This window comes from Acomys minous (assembly GCF_964271855.1).
Source record: "Acomys minous genome assembly, chromosome: 13".
Taxonomy (NCBI): domain Eukaryota; kingdom Metazoa; phylum Chordata; class Mammalia; order Rodentia; family Muridae; genus Acomys; species Acomys minous.
Window position 1 is genome coordinate 106,140,098 of NC_140495.1, and position 15,471 is coordinate 106,155,568.

Here is a 15,471-nt window from a genome sequence, read left to right on the forward strand (position 1 = left end):
CACACACACAGAGAGAGAGAGAGAGAGAGAGAGAGAGAGAGAGAGAGAGAGAGAGAGAGAGAGAGAGAGAGAGAGAGAGCCAGAGCCATGTGAGGGAGAAGGCAAAGATCAGGGTGATTCTCTACAAGTTAAACAGTGCCAATGATTTCTAAAGACCTCCAAACCACAGGCTTGGAAAGGACTCAGCCCCCACCCCACCACCCCACCCCCGTGTCCCCAGAGGAAACCAGGCCAACACTTGGCTGTGGGAGAAGCCACCTGCTGCTTAAACTTCTTTACTCAGCAGTCTTGAAGCTCTCATGCAGGGCTCACAACAGCCCCTCAGCTGCTAGACCAGTCAGCACACCAGCATCTTAGAATACTCAACTTCAGAGCCCCCCCATCCCCCCACCCCACCACCAAGCTTCCTTAAATGGCAAGGTCTACAGACAGAGCCCAATGTCACAGCTCCCTCCCCTTCATGAGGATTAGTGACTGGGGAGGCTTGGAGACAGAAGATATCCTAGGGGTAGCGGGCCGTTTTTCATCTACTGGACCATGACGGCACTTCGGCAGATCCCTCCCTGGGCCCAACAGCAGCTCGTAGGAGTGGGTGGCGTGACGCAGTTCTGCATCATGGGGGTAGCTCTGTGTGTGTGTGTGTGTGTGTGTGTGTGTGTGTGTGTGTGTGTGTGTGCGCGCGCGCGCAGCACTTCAGCCTCATGAAAGGCAGACAGAGCACAGAGTCCCTTGCCCTGCAGCCACCTCAGGGGGCAGGGACAGCTATATCCCAGTCACCCCCATGGGGTCAGCCCAGCCTTCGGAAAACTTACTTCTCCTCTTCACCAAAAGTGGTCACAGAACATTCTATAGAGAAACCGAGGCTCTTAGCACACGAACGTGGCTGAAGGCCAAGATCTCAGAGGTGACACAGGTGAAGGGCGGCAGAGAGTTACAACGTGACTACACCAAACAAGACAAAGCCCAGGGTACCCTGCAAGAATCTCCTGGAGTTGATGGAGAGTCTTCCAACTTAACCTCAGCTGTGAAATGTCAGCCGTGTTAAGGAAGGACGCAGGCTCTAGGGAGCCACCTGCCTCTACCTGATCCCTTTAGGACCAACAGTTCCTCCTTCATCCTCCCTCTGCCCCCTCCATCTCCAGGAAAGCCTGGGAAATGTTTACCTGTTTTAGCTTTTTAATCTTCTGAGGCCACTCCAAGCCCGGGGACATGAAGAGCCGTGGTGGAAAACCCCTTATAAAATCTGTTGTGCAAAAATCTCTTTCAAGAGTCATCAAGACAGGAGGTGGATGAACCTGTTGCTCTAGCCCACTGGTTCCCACCCTTCCTAACGCCGCAGCCCTTTAAAACAGCTCAGTTTCATTACTACCTCATAAATGTAATTTTGCTGTGTTATGAATTATGTAAACATCTGTTTGCCTATGGTCTTAGATGACCCCCTGTCAAAGGACTAGTTGACCCCTCCCAAGAGGTCACAAGCTCAGCCACCTCAACCCTCACATATTGCTCCACAAATGCCCGCTTAGGTCATTAGGGCCCCCCTCCCCCATTGCTCCAGAGATTATACCCTGGCCAACCTCCCTCAGCTGACCTCACAGTCATGCCCGGGTGGAGCAGCCCCCAGGAATATGTTATATGTGTCAGTGTCCCAGCGCTGTCATTCATAAAATAACCTCTCTGCCCTGTAGTTGTGGGGCTACACAGTGATGAACCAGTGCAGGTTCCATGGCTTTACTGGGGAAGAAGGCTGCACTCTGTCCTGTGGCCTCACGTGAACAATGAAGAGTTTGAGAGCCCTATGAACTCCCTAATGACTAACTCCTCCTCTAACTAAGCTTTCAGGTTCATACAAAGAGCGCAAAGCACAGTCCCAAGTAAAGTAAAATCCTCCTCTAGATAGAAAACAACATGGACCTGGCACAAAGATGGAAGTGGCTTTAGAAACAGAATTGGTCTCTGAATTCCCAACCAAGCCAGACTGATTTTAAGAGGAAAAGGACTCACACGGGTTGCAATCACAATTCTACGAAGCCTGGGGTTTCAGGAATACGGAGGCTGGCTATGTTGGTTTGGTTTGAGCAGTTCTGGGGATAGAAGCCGGGGTTCATACATGCTGGGTACCCTGAGCTGCACCCCAATTCCACAATGTGGCTTTTAAACACATGGTTTGCAAACCATGAACTTCCCAATGTTTTGGCCAGCACCCTCACTGCACCCCTCGCTCTGTAATTCTGTACTTGAGAACATATACTTGGGGGCGAGTCTGAACCACCCTTCTGTCCTTCCCTGATCTGTAAGTGAGACCTTTATGCTGGGGACAAAAGAACTCATTGTCCACATCCATTCCTCCCTCAGAAATGTAGTGCTTCAGGCCCAAACCCAACCTCAGAATCTGCTTCTCAGCCCCTGGAATCCTGGGCATCCTTCCCACTGGGGAAGACCTCTTTCTGAAAGGTACCCAGTGCTCCACTGTAGCCTGCTGCTATTGGTGCAGACAGTGTGGCAAGCCAGGACAAGATGCCCCTATCAGAGAAGATGCTTATTAGCCTGCCAGGGTCCCAGCAGGCACTGTGCTCTTAAGATCCACTTGAATCCCCTTCTCCAGACTCACCCCTAGATCCCTCACCTGTGAAGCCACTGGCCCGGATCAGGTCCACAGCACAGGCCAAAGCCAGCAGGGCCAGCCTCAGGGTCCTGGACATCATCCCGTGCTGACGGTGGTGGTGCAGGCAGGGCTCAGGACCTCTCTTTACTGCAATGGCCTGAGTCCTGAGCCGGGCTCAGAGGAGCCTGAGATGTCTCAGTCCAGAGAAAAGGCCTTTCTGTCCCCGGTGCTGCTGCTAGTGGCAGTGACTTCAGAGGAGCGTTCACTGGGAGTGGTCCCTTATGGCTGCTCATTAACGCCAGCCACTGCCACGGCTGTTTCCCTGGGGGGGCCCTGCATGTCAGAGCCTATTCTTGCTCTGAGCAGATGGCATCTTTTAGGAAAGGTGAGCAGTTAGCAGCCTCAGCCACATCACTGAATCTCATCTTGTTTGTACGTAGAGAAAGCATTTCAGACCCAAATCTGACTCCCCACATCGGACACAAAGTATTCCATTACCCTGCTGTTCCCAGCTGGCAGAAGAAGACAGGCCCACATCAAAGTGTCACATCGGCTCCAGAAAAGAGCCTTCATAGCGCTCGACAATAGAGTTCAGAGGCCACAGCCACGTTCGTCAGCTCCATGAAGTTTTAACTGGGGACTGGAGACCCTGTGCTCACACAGACATTCTATGGCCAAAACTGAAGGTTTGAAGTAACCAGCTGGAGGAGAGTGGGCAAGTCAGTGACCTGAGGGCATCTACGTGCCATGTCACTTGGTTAGTAAAATCTTCACCCAAAGTCATTTTAGCACCAGTTAACGAGATTCAGCTGAAGGAGGCCAGGACAAAACCTCCTACAATTCCCCCCGCACAAAGATGCCACTGTGGGGCTATATGGACACAAACACATCCGGGCACGGCAGAAGAGAACCGTGTCGAGGGTTGATAGAAACGCTGATGGTGCAGTTTGTATTTCATTAGTTATCATGCTACGCAGCAAAGGGACTTTTGAGGTTTCTGTCTGGTCTGGAGGACAAGGCTCAGGTGGTAGAATGCTCACCTGGGTTCAACCCCCCAGTAGTGCATAAACCAGGTTGGGAGCGCATTGCTGATACCCCAGGACTTAGGAGGTAGGAGAAGGAGGGTCATAGGCGCCAATCATTCTGTGATAATAGAGAGTTTGAGAGTAGCCTGTGTTACATGAGAAACAATCAGAGGCACACTCACAGAAATATACACATGTACACACACATAAATATACACATGAACATTCAAATGTAAACATAAAGAAACATGCACATGTATATAAAAATATATACATGTACACACTTACACACACATAAATATATACATGAGCATTCACATAAATATACATGTGTACACATGTAAATACACACATACACAATAAATATAAACATACATGCACATAAATATAAACATGTACACACATACATACACATGTTGGGGGGTCTCTGTGATCAGCATGACTAATAGCCAGTATTGGATCAAACTTCAGGAGTCTGACCCCAGGTGGTTTATTTTAGGCATGTCTAAGCACAGCACAACTTGGTGGAAACATTCCTGATGATAATCAACTTAGTGCTTTGTCCACAATAAAACACAAAGTAAGCTAAATAAAGTTCAGACGTGACGACATCGAGACTCTTTGTAAAGTATGTGTGATATATTCCACAAAGGTGGGTTCTGTAGATTGACTGAGAAAAACCAAGTTTATGATAAGAGTCTAAGAGGCTCCAGCGTGGTCTTAGCCATACAGAAAGTTCAAAGGTCACCAGGTTATTGGTCCCATCCACTCCCAGCCTTCTGGGTGGATAACAGGCTATGCATCCCTTCCTTTGAAGGAACAACCCTGTTTGCTTAACATTACAGGTTTGCCCAGTGCTCTCTGGCCAATGTTGTATGCATTGCCTGCAAGGCTAGTCTAACTAACATAGGCAAACATAACATAATTATAAGAATTTCAAACAAAGGACCAAGGAGAGGGGAAAGCCATGCTAACCTTGACGGGCATCCAAAGGTCGATTGGGAGATTTTGTTTATCTTTGTGCGGATCACTGATTTGACCATTGATTGTATGAGAGAAATCTGACACATTAAACCACATATACCAGGAAATTGCTGACCAAGATTATGCTTGAGCCGCAGATAATCTATAGTAGCTCTATTTTTTAAATGGCAGTTCTCAATTTGCCCACCTCTAGGTTGATTTCTGACAGCATTTTTTTGCTACAATATTAGTAGTTTTACTAATCATCTTTGAGACCTGTCTGTAGTCCAGTAATCATTTCTGGGACTTGTAATTTTTTTTCAAAAGCATAAAAACAATCTTAACATGGGAAAGCAGCATCATGCAGTCTCCTAGGAAGGGCGTGCCTTTTATCCCTTCTGACAAAAGGCATTCGGATTCTGCACTGACAAGCTAAGAGTCAACATCTGGTCAGTACACGTAACAGCATCATTCCTGGGTCAGAGTGTTCTTGCTGCCTCCCCAAGTCACTGTCTTATTCTTTCTCTTGGGACGTGTCCTTTCCATGGGCTTGCTGTCTATCTTCAGACGCTTCCTTTGTCCGGTGGCCTCTGGGACGCTGTCCTGGTTGGACTCAACAGGTTGGGAGCCATCCGGGACTTCGCTCATTTTCTGGGAAGACATAAGTATGTCTTCGCCCCAGTGTTAGGGGAACATCTGGCCCTTCCCATCTATCCGTTTCTAGATCTTTCCATTTAACATATACTATAGGTTGGGTCTTCTTTAGGGTAAAACATTTGGGGGCAGCAGTGAAAAAAAATGTAAAGTTAGCATAGCTAAATGTGTCATGGTATGCGGGGATTTAGGTGGATGTATATACACCTAATATATGCACATATGTTCCTATATGTTACATATACTGTACATATAATTTTAAATACTACAACATATTAATAATAAATACTATGTATTATTAAAGACTGTATTTTTAAAGTTGCCATTTAAGTACTTGATGGCATTACTCTACAATAGTTCAACCTTGTGGGTTGTAAAGGATTCCAGTAATATGATTAATATTGGCATAATTTGCTGAAGTCCTTGAAGCGTTTGCTAGTATAAGCGGGGTCACTATCAGTTTGTAGTTGTAGTGGGAGACCTAGAAAGGAGAAGGTATACAGTAAATGATTTATGGCATTTGAGGTTTTCTCACGCCCGTGAGAAGAAGCAAAAATGACATCGGAAAAAGCATCAACCACTACATGAACATATTTTAAACGTCCAAATTCTGAGGTTATGTGTACGAGTGGTATTACATTTTAGCCTGCGAGGATTAATTCTGCCGGTAGAGGGCAGTGCTGTAAAAGAAGAAGGAGGTTGAAATCATTCCTATGATTTTTAATTTTTATTATTCTATCTATCTATCTATCTATCTATCTATTTTTTCTATCTATTTATTTTTTTTTAGCAGCCTGAAAAGGAAGTATTAGGAGTCAGCACACTGGCTTGAGCATTAGTGGAAGTTAAGGGACCTGGCAAATCAGAATCAGCAGGAGATATGGGTTATGAGAAAAGGCTGAGCGCACTGTGCTATAGACTGCTCACGGGAGAGAAATAATTGTGAAGTAACATCAGCTGCGGCCTTGGGTTTCAGTCTTGCAGTTTCTAAAAGAGAAACAGTACTAGCACAATATGCAGAGTCCGTTAAAATGCTCAGCGATTGAGAAACGCCTGAAGAAAGCTAATTGATCACCACAAGTTCAGACTGTTGAGCTGTATACGCAAGGGGTGAGTGCGATCTTTTCTGTGGAGCATGTGGAATCTGTATATAAGACATAAGCTCTTTGTCCTTTTGTGGGGGGGGGTTGTTTTGTTTTGTTTTGTTTTTGTTTTGTTTAGTTTTTGAGACAGGGTCTCTCTGTGTAGCCTTGGCTGTCCCGGACTCACTCTGTAGACCAGGCTGGCCTCGAACTCACAGAGATCCACCTGCCTCTGCCTCCCAAGTGCTGGGATTAACGGCGTGCGCCACCACCACCCAGCCAGCTCCTTGTCCTTTTGAAGGGCCACCTGTGAAAGCATTGAGAGCAATCTCTGTGGGACTTTAAGGTGTAATTTTAGGTCGTACCCGTGGGGGTATCTTTTTAAAAACATCTCGAAAGAGGATCTTTAGGATAATGACTATCTGTAAATGCTGAGTAACATGCTAGTGCTATCTGCCAGTTATGATCAGTGTGGACCAAATAACCAGCCTGCATTTTATTTAGTGGTGCAGTGGTGTCTATAGCCTCTTCACCAGTGAGTGGCTCAAGATGTGCCCCTTCCAGCATTATTAAGTCTGTAATTTCTTGTAAATAAGGAGGTACAGATTGCTGCATGCAGCTCTATAATACCACTGCCTGTTGATATGTAATTCCAGCCGCTGAGGAGGAGGAAGGAAGGATAAACAGCCGGTAAGGAAGTAAGGGTCACTTCCGTGAGCTGCCACTTCAGCAGCAGCCGCACTGTTTAGTTAGTAATAACCCGCCCTGCTTGAAGCGTTGTGATTCTTATAGAGTTTAACCAGGAGCCTCCAGAGAACAACTTTTAAAAGGCTTTTAGAAAAGCCAAGTCCTTAATGGTGATTGGCAGGCAAGGACACACTCAATTGGCATGGCCCCAAAGTTCTTGCAAGGAATGGAAGGCACATGTTTGGGACGTTTTAAATGGAGAGGATGATGGTGAATTTGAAATCTGGTGAAAACTTTCCAGTAATAATTAATTCAATCCCGTGTGGACAACAAAGCTTATATAAATCCCCTTGAGGAACAAAGTAAGCTAAATAAAGACTGGGCATGACTACATCGAAACTGTAAAGTCCATGTGACACGTTCCATAAACATGGGCTCTATAGATTGACGAAGAAAAGCATGGCATAAGGATCTGAGGAGGCTCTATCTGGTAAGGCCGCTCACACAGTCAGCGGAAAGGTCACCAGGCTACAATTCCCCTGCGCACAGCCTTCTGAAAGATGAATAGGAGGTGATGCATCCCTTCCTTTAAAGGAACAACCTTGTGTTTAACATTCCAGGCTGCCTTAGCACTTCTCTGTGAGCACAAGGACCTCCATGCCTCCTACAAATACATACTTGTACATGACATAAATATTTACATGTACACACACATAAATACACACATTACACACATACATAAACATACACATATACATGCACATAAATACAGACATGCACACACATAAATATACACACATACACACATAAATGAACAGATGTTCTCAGACATACACATATACAAACATAAACACACTCATGCACATATTAAATATACACGTGTACATATATAAATACACACATGTATTTACACATAAAACATTATTACTACATGAGCCTGCAGTTGGGTAATGCTGGAAAAAACCTTTAGGAAACACTGGCTCATGTGGTTTTAGTCTCTGAGTGACAGACACTCTCATTTCACCTCAATTGTCTCGGCCAGAGGTCATGGAGACGCCCTGCATTCACAGTTCAAACTTTCCCTTTCTGGCGACATCCTCCCGCCTCCTGGCCAGCCTTCAGCACCTCAGTCCTTCACAGTGCTCTTTACCCCAGTCAGTCTGCTCTCTGCTCTCCTAACCTACTGATCTAGTCAGCTGAGGCTGCATGGCACATCACCTTAGAAAAACCCTTAGCCAATGACCTTATTGTCTTTCATGTCCATTTGGCCAAGCTCGCATGTGCACAGAGCCAGCCAACTTGCTGTTTCCACTTAACCCTGCTGGAGAAAGTCACATGACCACCCGAATGCGTACTTACTACCTAACTAGCCTCTATATTCCCACATTCATCCTACTTCCCGAATGACTATTTCAAATATTTCTCCTTTCTGAATTCTGCCTCGTGCCATGCTGCCCTAGCACGTTAGTACTGTGTCTGAGCTCCCACTCCTATGAGTCGGCTGTGTCTGTCCCCCTCCTCCCCTTCTGTGCCTGGGACCGACGGTGGGGACGTCTCTCCCTAAGGATGGCTTCGCTCAGACTTGGACTCCGCATCCTCCCAGTTTCCCAGGGAGCCTCTTCCTGACTATACCTCTGCTTTCCCATGTGAACACCGTCTTACTCTCTTTGGTGTTTGGTTTTGGAGCCAGAATCTCACTGTGTAGCCTAGACTGGCCAGGCTTGCTTTAAGCACATGATTATTCTGCCTTAGTGTCCCATGGACTGGGATTACAGGCATGTATCATCACATATGTCTAGTTCGCTCTAACTGGTCTCCTCATCGGCCATCGGCACTTTGACATGCTTAGGTCTTCCCATTATAAAAACGGAGGGAAGGAGGGAGGGAGGGAGGGAGGGAGGGAGAGAGGGAGAGAGGGAGGGAGGACTGAAGGAGAGAAGAGGCTCTTCCCTGTCACTTCATAAATTCCACTTCATAAATTCCTTCCTCTTCATAGCCCACATGCCTACTGTCTGCATTTACTAAGCCCCTTCGCACTCCTTTACTTCTTTCTATCTAAGAAGGGGAAAACTCACAGAGATGCAACTTATATATAAAGCACGCTGATCCCAAATGCACAGTTCAGTGAAGGCTGACGCTTTTATGTACCCTAAAGCAGCCACTTACCCTGATCAAGACACGCAGCATTTGCAGGAATATGATGTACTCAGGGCTCTCTAACTCTGTATTTCCACTTGATAACATTCCTGGCAGACAATTCCATAGCAGTGGGTAGTGAGAGTTTTGGTTTCTTTAAAAACTCAGTTATGTGAATATGGTTCTGCTTTGATCCTAGGTGTGGTATATGGGGCTGCATCAGACTGTCCAGAGATGCTAACTATTATTTGACTTGTGCTCTAGCAGGGGCATGATTTTTGCCAACATAATATACATTTGGAATCCTGGTGGCTCTTGAGAGGGTATAAATGCAAGAGCCCTGGGAAGGCCTGTGGCAGCTGCTGTTCCCCTTGCTGCTGCTGGTCCCTCCTGCTGCTTCTGGTTCCTGCTTCTGGTTCCTGCTGCTGCTTTTACTATTGGTGGATTGCTGGTTGCTGTTTTCCTGGCTTGCTGGTATTCTGACAGTGAAGATTAGACTTGCCCCCGAGGAACTTGAAGCCACTAACCAGCAGGAAGTAGTCTACAGAGGTCTATGCCCCCTCTCCCCTCCAACCTTCTTTGTCACCTACCTAGTGTTAGGGGGTTGGAAGGGATTGGGGTGAAGAGGGGTAGTAGATATAGAAACCCAAAATAGTAGCCAAAAGTGCTGCTGCAGCAGTGGGGTTTTTTAAAAAGATTTATTTTATTATTTATTTTAATTAAGTGTGTCTTCTGTGAGTATGTGCCATGTGAGTACAGGAGCCTACAGAATCTAGAATCTAGGAGAATGTGTGTTTGGTACATACTCTCTCATTTTCTTTTGTACTGGGAATGGAACCTAGACCCTCACCCATGCTGGACACGCACACAGTATGTATTGCTGAGCTACAGCCTCAGCTCAGATTCCTAAAAGTGGCCAAAGATTAAACGTATTTGTCATGTGTGTGTGTGCTGTCTGGCTGCTCCTGAGAGACCATGCCTTTCTTAATATTTTTGAAGCTTCATTGGAATGTAATTGACATGCCATGATATATTGTCACAAGTTGAAGAATTTTGCTCTATGCACATAATCCTGAAATTATCATGTACAATCACAGAGATACATCTATCTAGCCCCAAAGTGTCCCGTGCCTCTTTGTAATCTATCCTTCCCTTCACACCCCATCCTCAAGCATGTCAGTTCTCAAAGCCTTTACTTCTTCTGCACCCTTGCCCCAAGGTTTCAGGAAATACCTATTATAATGGAGGAAAAGCAAAGAATAGAAAAGGAAAAAGGCAGGGGGAGGGGATACTCTCAGTGTGACAGTGAGGAGATATCCCAGCCACTGGCCTGCTGCAAGCTAGGCTGATGGCCTCAGCTTGCAGAGCGAGGCTGAAATCAGCTGTGATTAATTCTCAAAAGTTCTGACTGGAGGGCGGGAGATGCGGCTCAGTGACTGAGAGCATAAGCTGCTCTTCCATAGGACCTGGGTTCGATTCCCTGCATCTGCCTCATGCGGCTCACAACTGTCCCAGCTCCAACAGATCCAATATCCATTTCTGGGCCTCTGCTACAGGCACTCACGTGTACACACAAACACACAGCTACCTATATAGTTAAAAATAAATGAAATTGAGAAACGAAAGATAGCGGCAGATATCTCAGAGCTCCAAGGAGTCTGAGAGACTGGCGAAGGGCGATGCGGTGGCAAAAAAGGAGTCTTCAGGGCCCACAATAGCTCCAAAAGGACAGGAGAGAGGGGGAGAGGGAGAGAAAGTGAGTGAGTGAGTGTCTTATGGGAAGGTGCTTTTAAAATGTGGACTCAAGAACCAGGCTGTGGTGGCACACGCCTTTAATCCCAGCACTTAGGAGGCAGAGGCAGGCAGATCGCTGTGAGTTCAAGGCCAGCCTGGTCTACAAAGTGAGTCCAGAACAGCCAATGCTACACAGAGAAACCCTGTCTCAAAAAAAAAAAAAAGTGGACTCACCAAATTGTATGGAAAGATGGCGGAACAGAGCCCCGGTAGAAAAGGATGACTCTATATCCTTTGTTACCATGTCTCAGCCAGCAGGCTGCAAGCAGAAAAATCATTCCTGGTGACTCTTGGGTTGGCCAGCACTGACAACAAGGAGATGGGAGGCTCCCTGGATCTCCGGCAGAAGCAGGTCATAACTGGTAGCTTCCGACTTGAGCCACTGTGGCTGTGGCCTGTGCTGCCTGCCCTGTTGGGAGACGGAAAGCAGAAACTCTGTGGTGGCAGCAGCACTGCCTGCAGCCTACAGCACAGCACTCACGAGGGTGGCTAGCACTGAGGACAGGGTTGTGTGCAGCAGCCTGGAGTTCCCTTGGAAACATGTCATAATTGAAAAGGACTGGTCCTAGGCCCGTCAGGTGGCACAGAGCATGGAGTCCCTGCAGCTGTGGCCTGTGCTGCTTGCCCTGAGAGAGTGTGGGGCAGCTGCCTCCAGCCTCCAAGCACAAAGGTGGAGTCTGGTGAGCCTCCCAGCTGCAAGGCGTGCAATAGTCCGGGGGAGCTCACACAGAACCTGCACCCAGATGCTGTGCCTAGTTGCAACGTCACCCTGACTCGCCAAAACAGTGAGATATTTAAATTGAGTCTCAACAATTGTTCAGTATTTATGGTGCTTCAGAAACCAGAAAACTTGACGCAGACCACGGACTGATTGCAATGAATATTTGCATGTGAAGCTATAGACACACACACACACACACACACACACACACACACACACACACACACTGCAGTTTTCAATGCCACTACGAAGAGCAAATACATGCTGATATCCTGGGCTGGGCTGGGCTACAGCCTGCATCATATTGCTGTTTCCGGGTCATGCTGTTGCTGGGGAGCCATATTGATTTGAGTGGCCTGCACTGCTGCCTGAGGCAGGTCATGGTGATGTCAGGTCTGTACTGCTGCCAAGGGCTGTGTCTGGGTCCAGGTCTTACTGCAGCCAGAGTCTGTGTTGATGTCTGTGGCCATTCGGACATCCGTGGTCTGTGCTGCCACCGAGGGCTGTGATGGTGTTTGGGGCCCGTGCAGTGGCAGAGGGCCGTGTTGATGTCCGTGGTCTGTGCTGCCACTGAAACCACACAGAGGTCTGTGGTGCATGCTGATGCTAGAGACCATGGGGATGCCTGTGGTCCATGCTGTTGCCAGAAACCACGTGAAAGTCCTTGATTTGTGTTCCCGCTGACTATTAAAGGGCAAGGAAGCTATTTCTGTGTGGTACTGATGACTGCAGACTCACAGTTGAGAAAGGGGGCCATATAAGGCTTCTGTGACAACTTCCAACCCTCATCCCCATCCCAAAGTAATAGCCTAGGCCAAAAGCCATTGAAAAGAATTCTTAAAAATTGTGATAAGGATGCTGAAGTGCGGATCTCCACAACTGATGGCTTCTGACACGGGTGCCGTGGGGAAGGAAGGTCTCGGTTTTCTTTAAGGATGGCGGGCAGACCTGGCATGACTGAGTGTGCTCAGGGTTCATGATGTGCAAATCCCAAATAATCAATAAAAGCATTATGAAAAAAATTTAAAAATAAAATAAATCTTTAAACAACAGTGAAGTTTTGACTGGAAATTTAGAAACCTTGGGAGACATCTAATGACTGAAAACCAAGGGAGTAGCCTAAACAGAAAACTAGTAAAGAAAGAAAGCAGAGTCAGACACGGTGGCGCACGCCTGTAATCCCAGCACTCTGGGAGGTAGAGGCAGGCGGATCTCTGTGAGTTCGAGGCCAGCCTGGTCTACAAAGAAAGTTCCAGGACAGCCAAGGCTACACAGAGAAACCCTGTCTTGGAAAAATTAAAAATTAAAAAAAAACTTAAAAAGAATAAATGATGATAATACAACAGATGTTTCAGCTGCAAATCACGTTCATGTTGTTGCTGTAAATATTTAAAGTGGTGCAGACAAAATTTCTCAGAAGAGTGGCAGGGTAGGAGGGCAGCGCATGAGGTAGAGATGAAGGTGGCTAATTTTTGTTTTGGTTTTTATCCTGATATTAGGGAGTAAAACTAGCATCTCCTACATGGGAGGCAAGCCCGTCAAGCGCGTGACCAGCTACAGTATCTCGTCAGCCCTCTCTTACCCTTTCTGTGAGACAAAGTCTTACTAAGTTGCCTGGGGTGGCTCTGAATTTCATTCTCTAGCTCACTTACGCCTTGACCCCACTGTGAGCTGCTTGTCTTGGCCTCCTGAGTAGCTGGGGTCACCAGCCTATACCTCCAGGTTCTTTCTCTTTCTTTCTTTTTCCTGTGTGTGTGTGTGTGTGTGTGTGTGTGTGTGTGTGTGTGTGTGTGTGTGTGTGTGTCTGCCTGTACACCTGCAGGCCAGAAGAGGCCATTAGATCACATTACAGATGGTTGTGAGCCACCATGTGGTTGCTGGGCATTGAACTCAGGACCTCTGGAAGATCAGACAGAGGCTCTTAACCACTGAGCTATCTCTCCAGCCCCCTACCTCCAGATTCTTATCTTCTATAAGGCAAGCTGAAGGACCACATGGCTGGAGCACCAAGGAGGAGCCAAGGAAGCAGATCCTTCCTTGATTCTTCCGTGGCCAGGACATACTGACTTGAACAACAGACCTCTTCCCAGACTGCCTGTGACTGTGCTGGGCTCAGCTTTGAAACCGTGGGACATAGCCCCAAATGAGTCATATAAATGTGAAAAATTTGGAAGCAGTGAGCATCTCAGAACGTGCCCGGTGCTATGAAGGTGCCTCCTAGACCTGCCTTCATTATGTCCCGTAAGTTTGGGTATGTTGTGTTTTTGTTTTCATTCAATTCTAGAAGGTTTTTAAAATTTTATTCTTGATTCCTGTCTTGACCCATTTTTCATTCTGTAGTGAGTTTTTCACTTGTTTTGTTTTCCGAGACAGGGTTTCTCTGTGTAGCCTTGGCTGTCCTGGACTCGTTTTGTAGACCAGGCTGGCCTCGAATTCACAGAGATCTGCTTGCCTTTGCCTCCCAAGTGCTGGGATTAAAGCTGTATGCCAGCACCTCTTTAATAAAAAGCTTGTAAGATTTTTATTGTTTCTGTTTTGATTAATATCCAGCTTTAATCTATGGTGGTCAGATAGGATATAGGGTATTTATTTAAATTTTCTTGTTATCTGTTGGGACTTTTGTTTTATCCAAGTATGTGGTCGATTTGGGGGAAAGTTCCATGAGATACAGAGAAGAAGAATTATTCTTTGGTGTTGGATCAAATGCTCTGTAAATATATGTTAGGTCCATTTGGTTTATGACATCAGTTAGCCACAGTATTTCTCTGTTTAGTTTTTGTCTGGATGACCTGTCTATTGGTGAGAGTCGGGTATTGAGGGCCAACATGTGACTTAAGCTGCAGTAGTGTGTGTGTGTGTGTGTGTGTGTGTGTGTGTGTGTGTGTGTGTGAATTTGAGTGCCCTTGTACTTGGTACATAAATTATAAGAATTGTAATATCCTCTTGGTGGATTTTTTTTTCCCTCTGATGAGTATGAAGTGTTCCTCTTTATCCCTCTGAACTAGTTTTGGTTTGAAGTCTGTTCTGTCAGATATTAAATTGGCTACACTGGCTTGCTTCTTAGGTCCGTTCACTTATAATATCTCTTTCCATCCTTTTGTCCTGAGGGGGATGTCTATCCTGGATGTTGAGATGTATTTCCTAGATGCAGCGGAAGGATGGATCCTATTTTGGTATCCCCTCTGTTAGTCTGTGCCTTTCTATTGGGGGAACTGAGACCATTGATGCTGAGAGACACCAGTGAGCAGTGTCTGTTTATTTTCACTGTGTTGTTGTAGTACGGGTCCCCCCCCTTTGATTTGCTGGTCTGATGTTATTTATTCTTTGTGTTTATTTTTATTTTTTTGTGGTTGACACCTTCAGGTTGAAGTTTTCCTTCTAGCACCTTCTGTAGGGCTGGATTTGTAGATAGATACTGCCTGAATTTGGTTTTATCATGGAGTGTCTTTATCTATCCTGATTATAAGTTTTGCTGAGTAGAGTGATCTGGGCTGGCACCTGTGGTCCCTTTAGACTTTATAGACCATCCATCCAGGCCCTTATGGCTTTTAGAGTCTCCACTGGGAAGTCGGGTGTTCTTCTAATAGGTCTGACTTTATATGTTATTTGTTTGGTCTTTTTCCCTTGCTGCTTTTAATATTTGCTCTTTGTTCTGTACATTTAGGGCTTTGATCACTATGTGCCATGGGGGATTTCTTTTTGTATTCCAGTCTATTTGGTGTTCTGTGTGCTTCTTGTACCTTGCAAGGCACCTCCTTCTTTAGATTAGGGACATTTTCTTCTATGCTTTTGTTGAAAATATTT

The 15,471-nt window shown here is 46.2% G+C and overlaps 1 protein-coding gene across 1 annotated transcript in view; it reads right to left on the reverse strand.

Annotated features, from left to right (window-relative positions):
• The window catches only part of UMODL1 (uromodulin like 1), a 52,463-nt gene extending 49,716 nt beyond the window's left edge, over positions 1–2,747 (reverse strand). Inside the window, exon 1 of the mRNA XM_084754450.1 lies at positions 2,627–2,747. Coding sequence (XP_084610576.1) covers positions 2,627–2,705 — 79 coding nt within the window. The 5' untranslated portion in view covers positions 2,706–2,747. The remainder of the gene's footprint in view (positions 1–2,626) is intronic.
• Between the last annotated feature and the right edge of the window lie 12,724 nt (positions 2,748–15,471).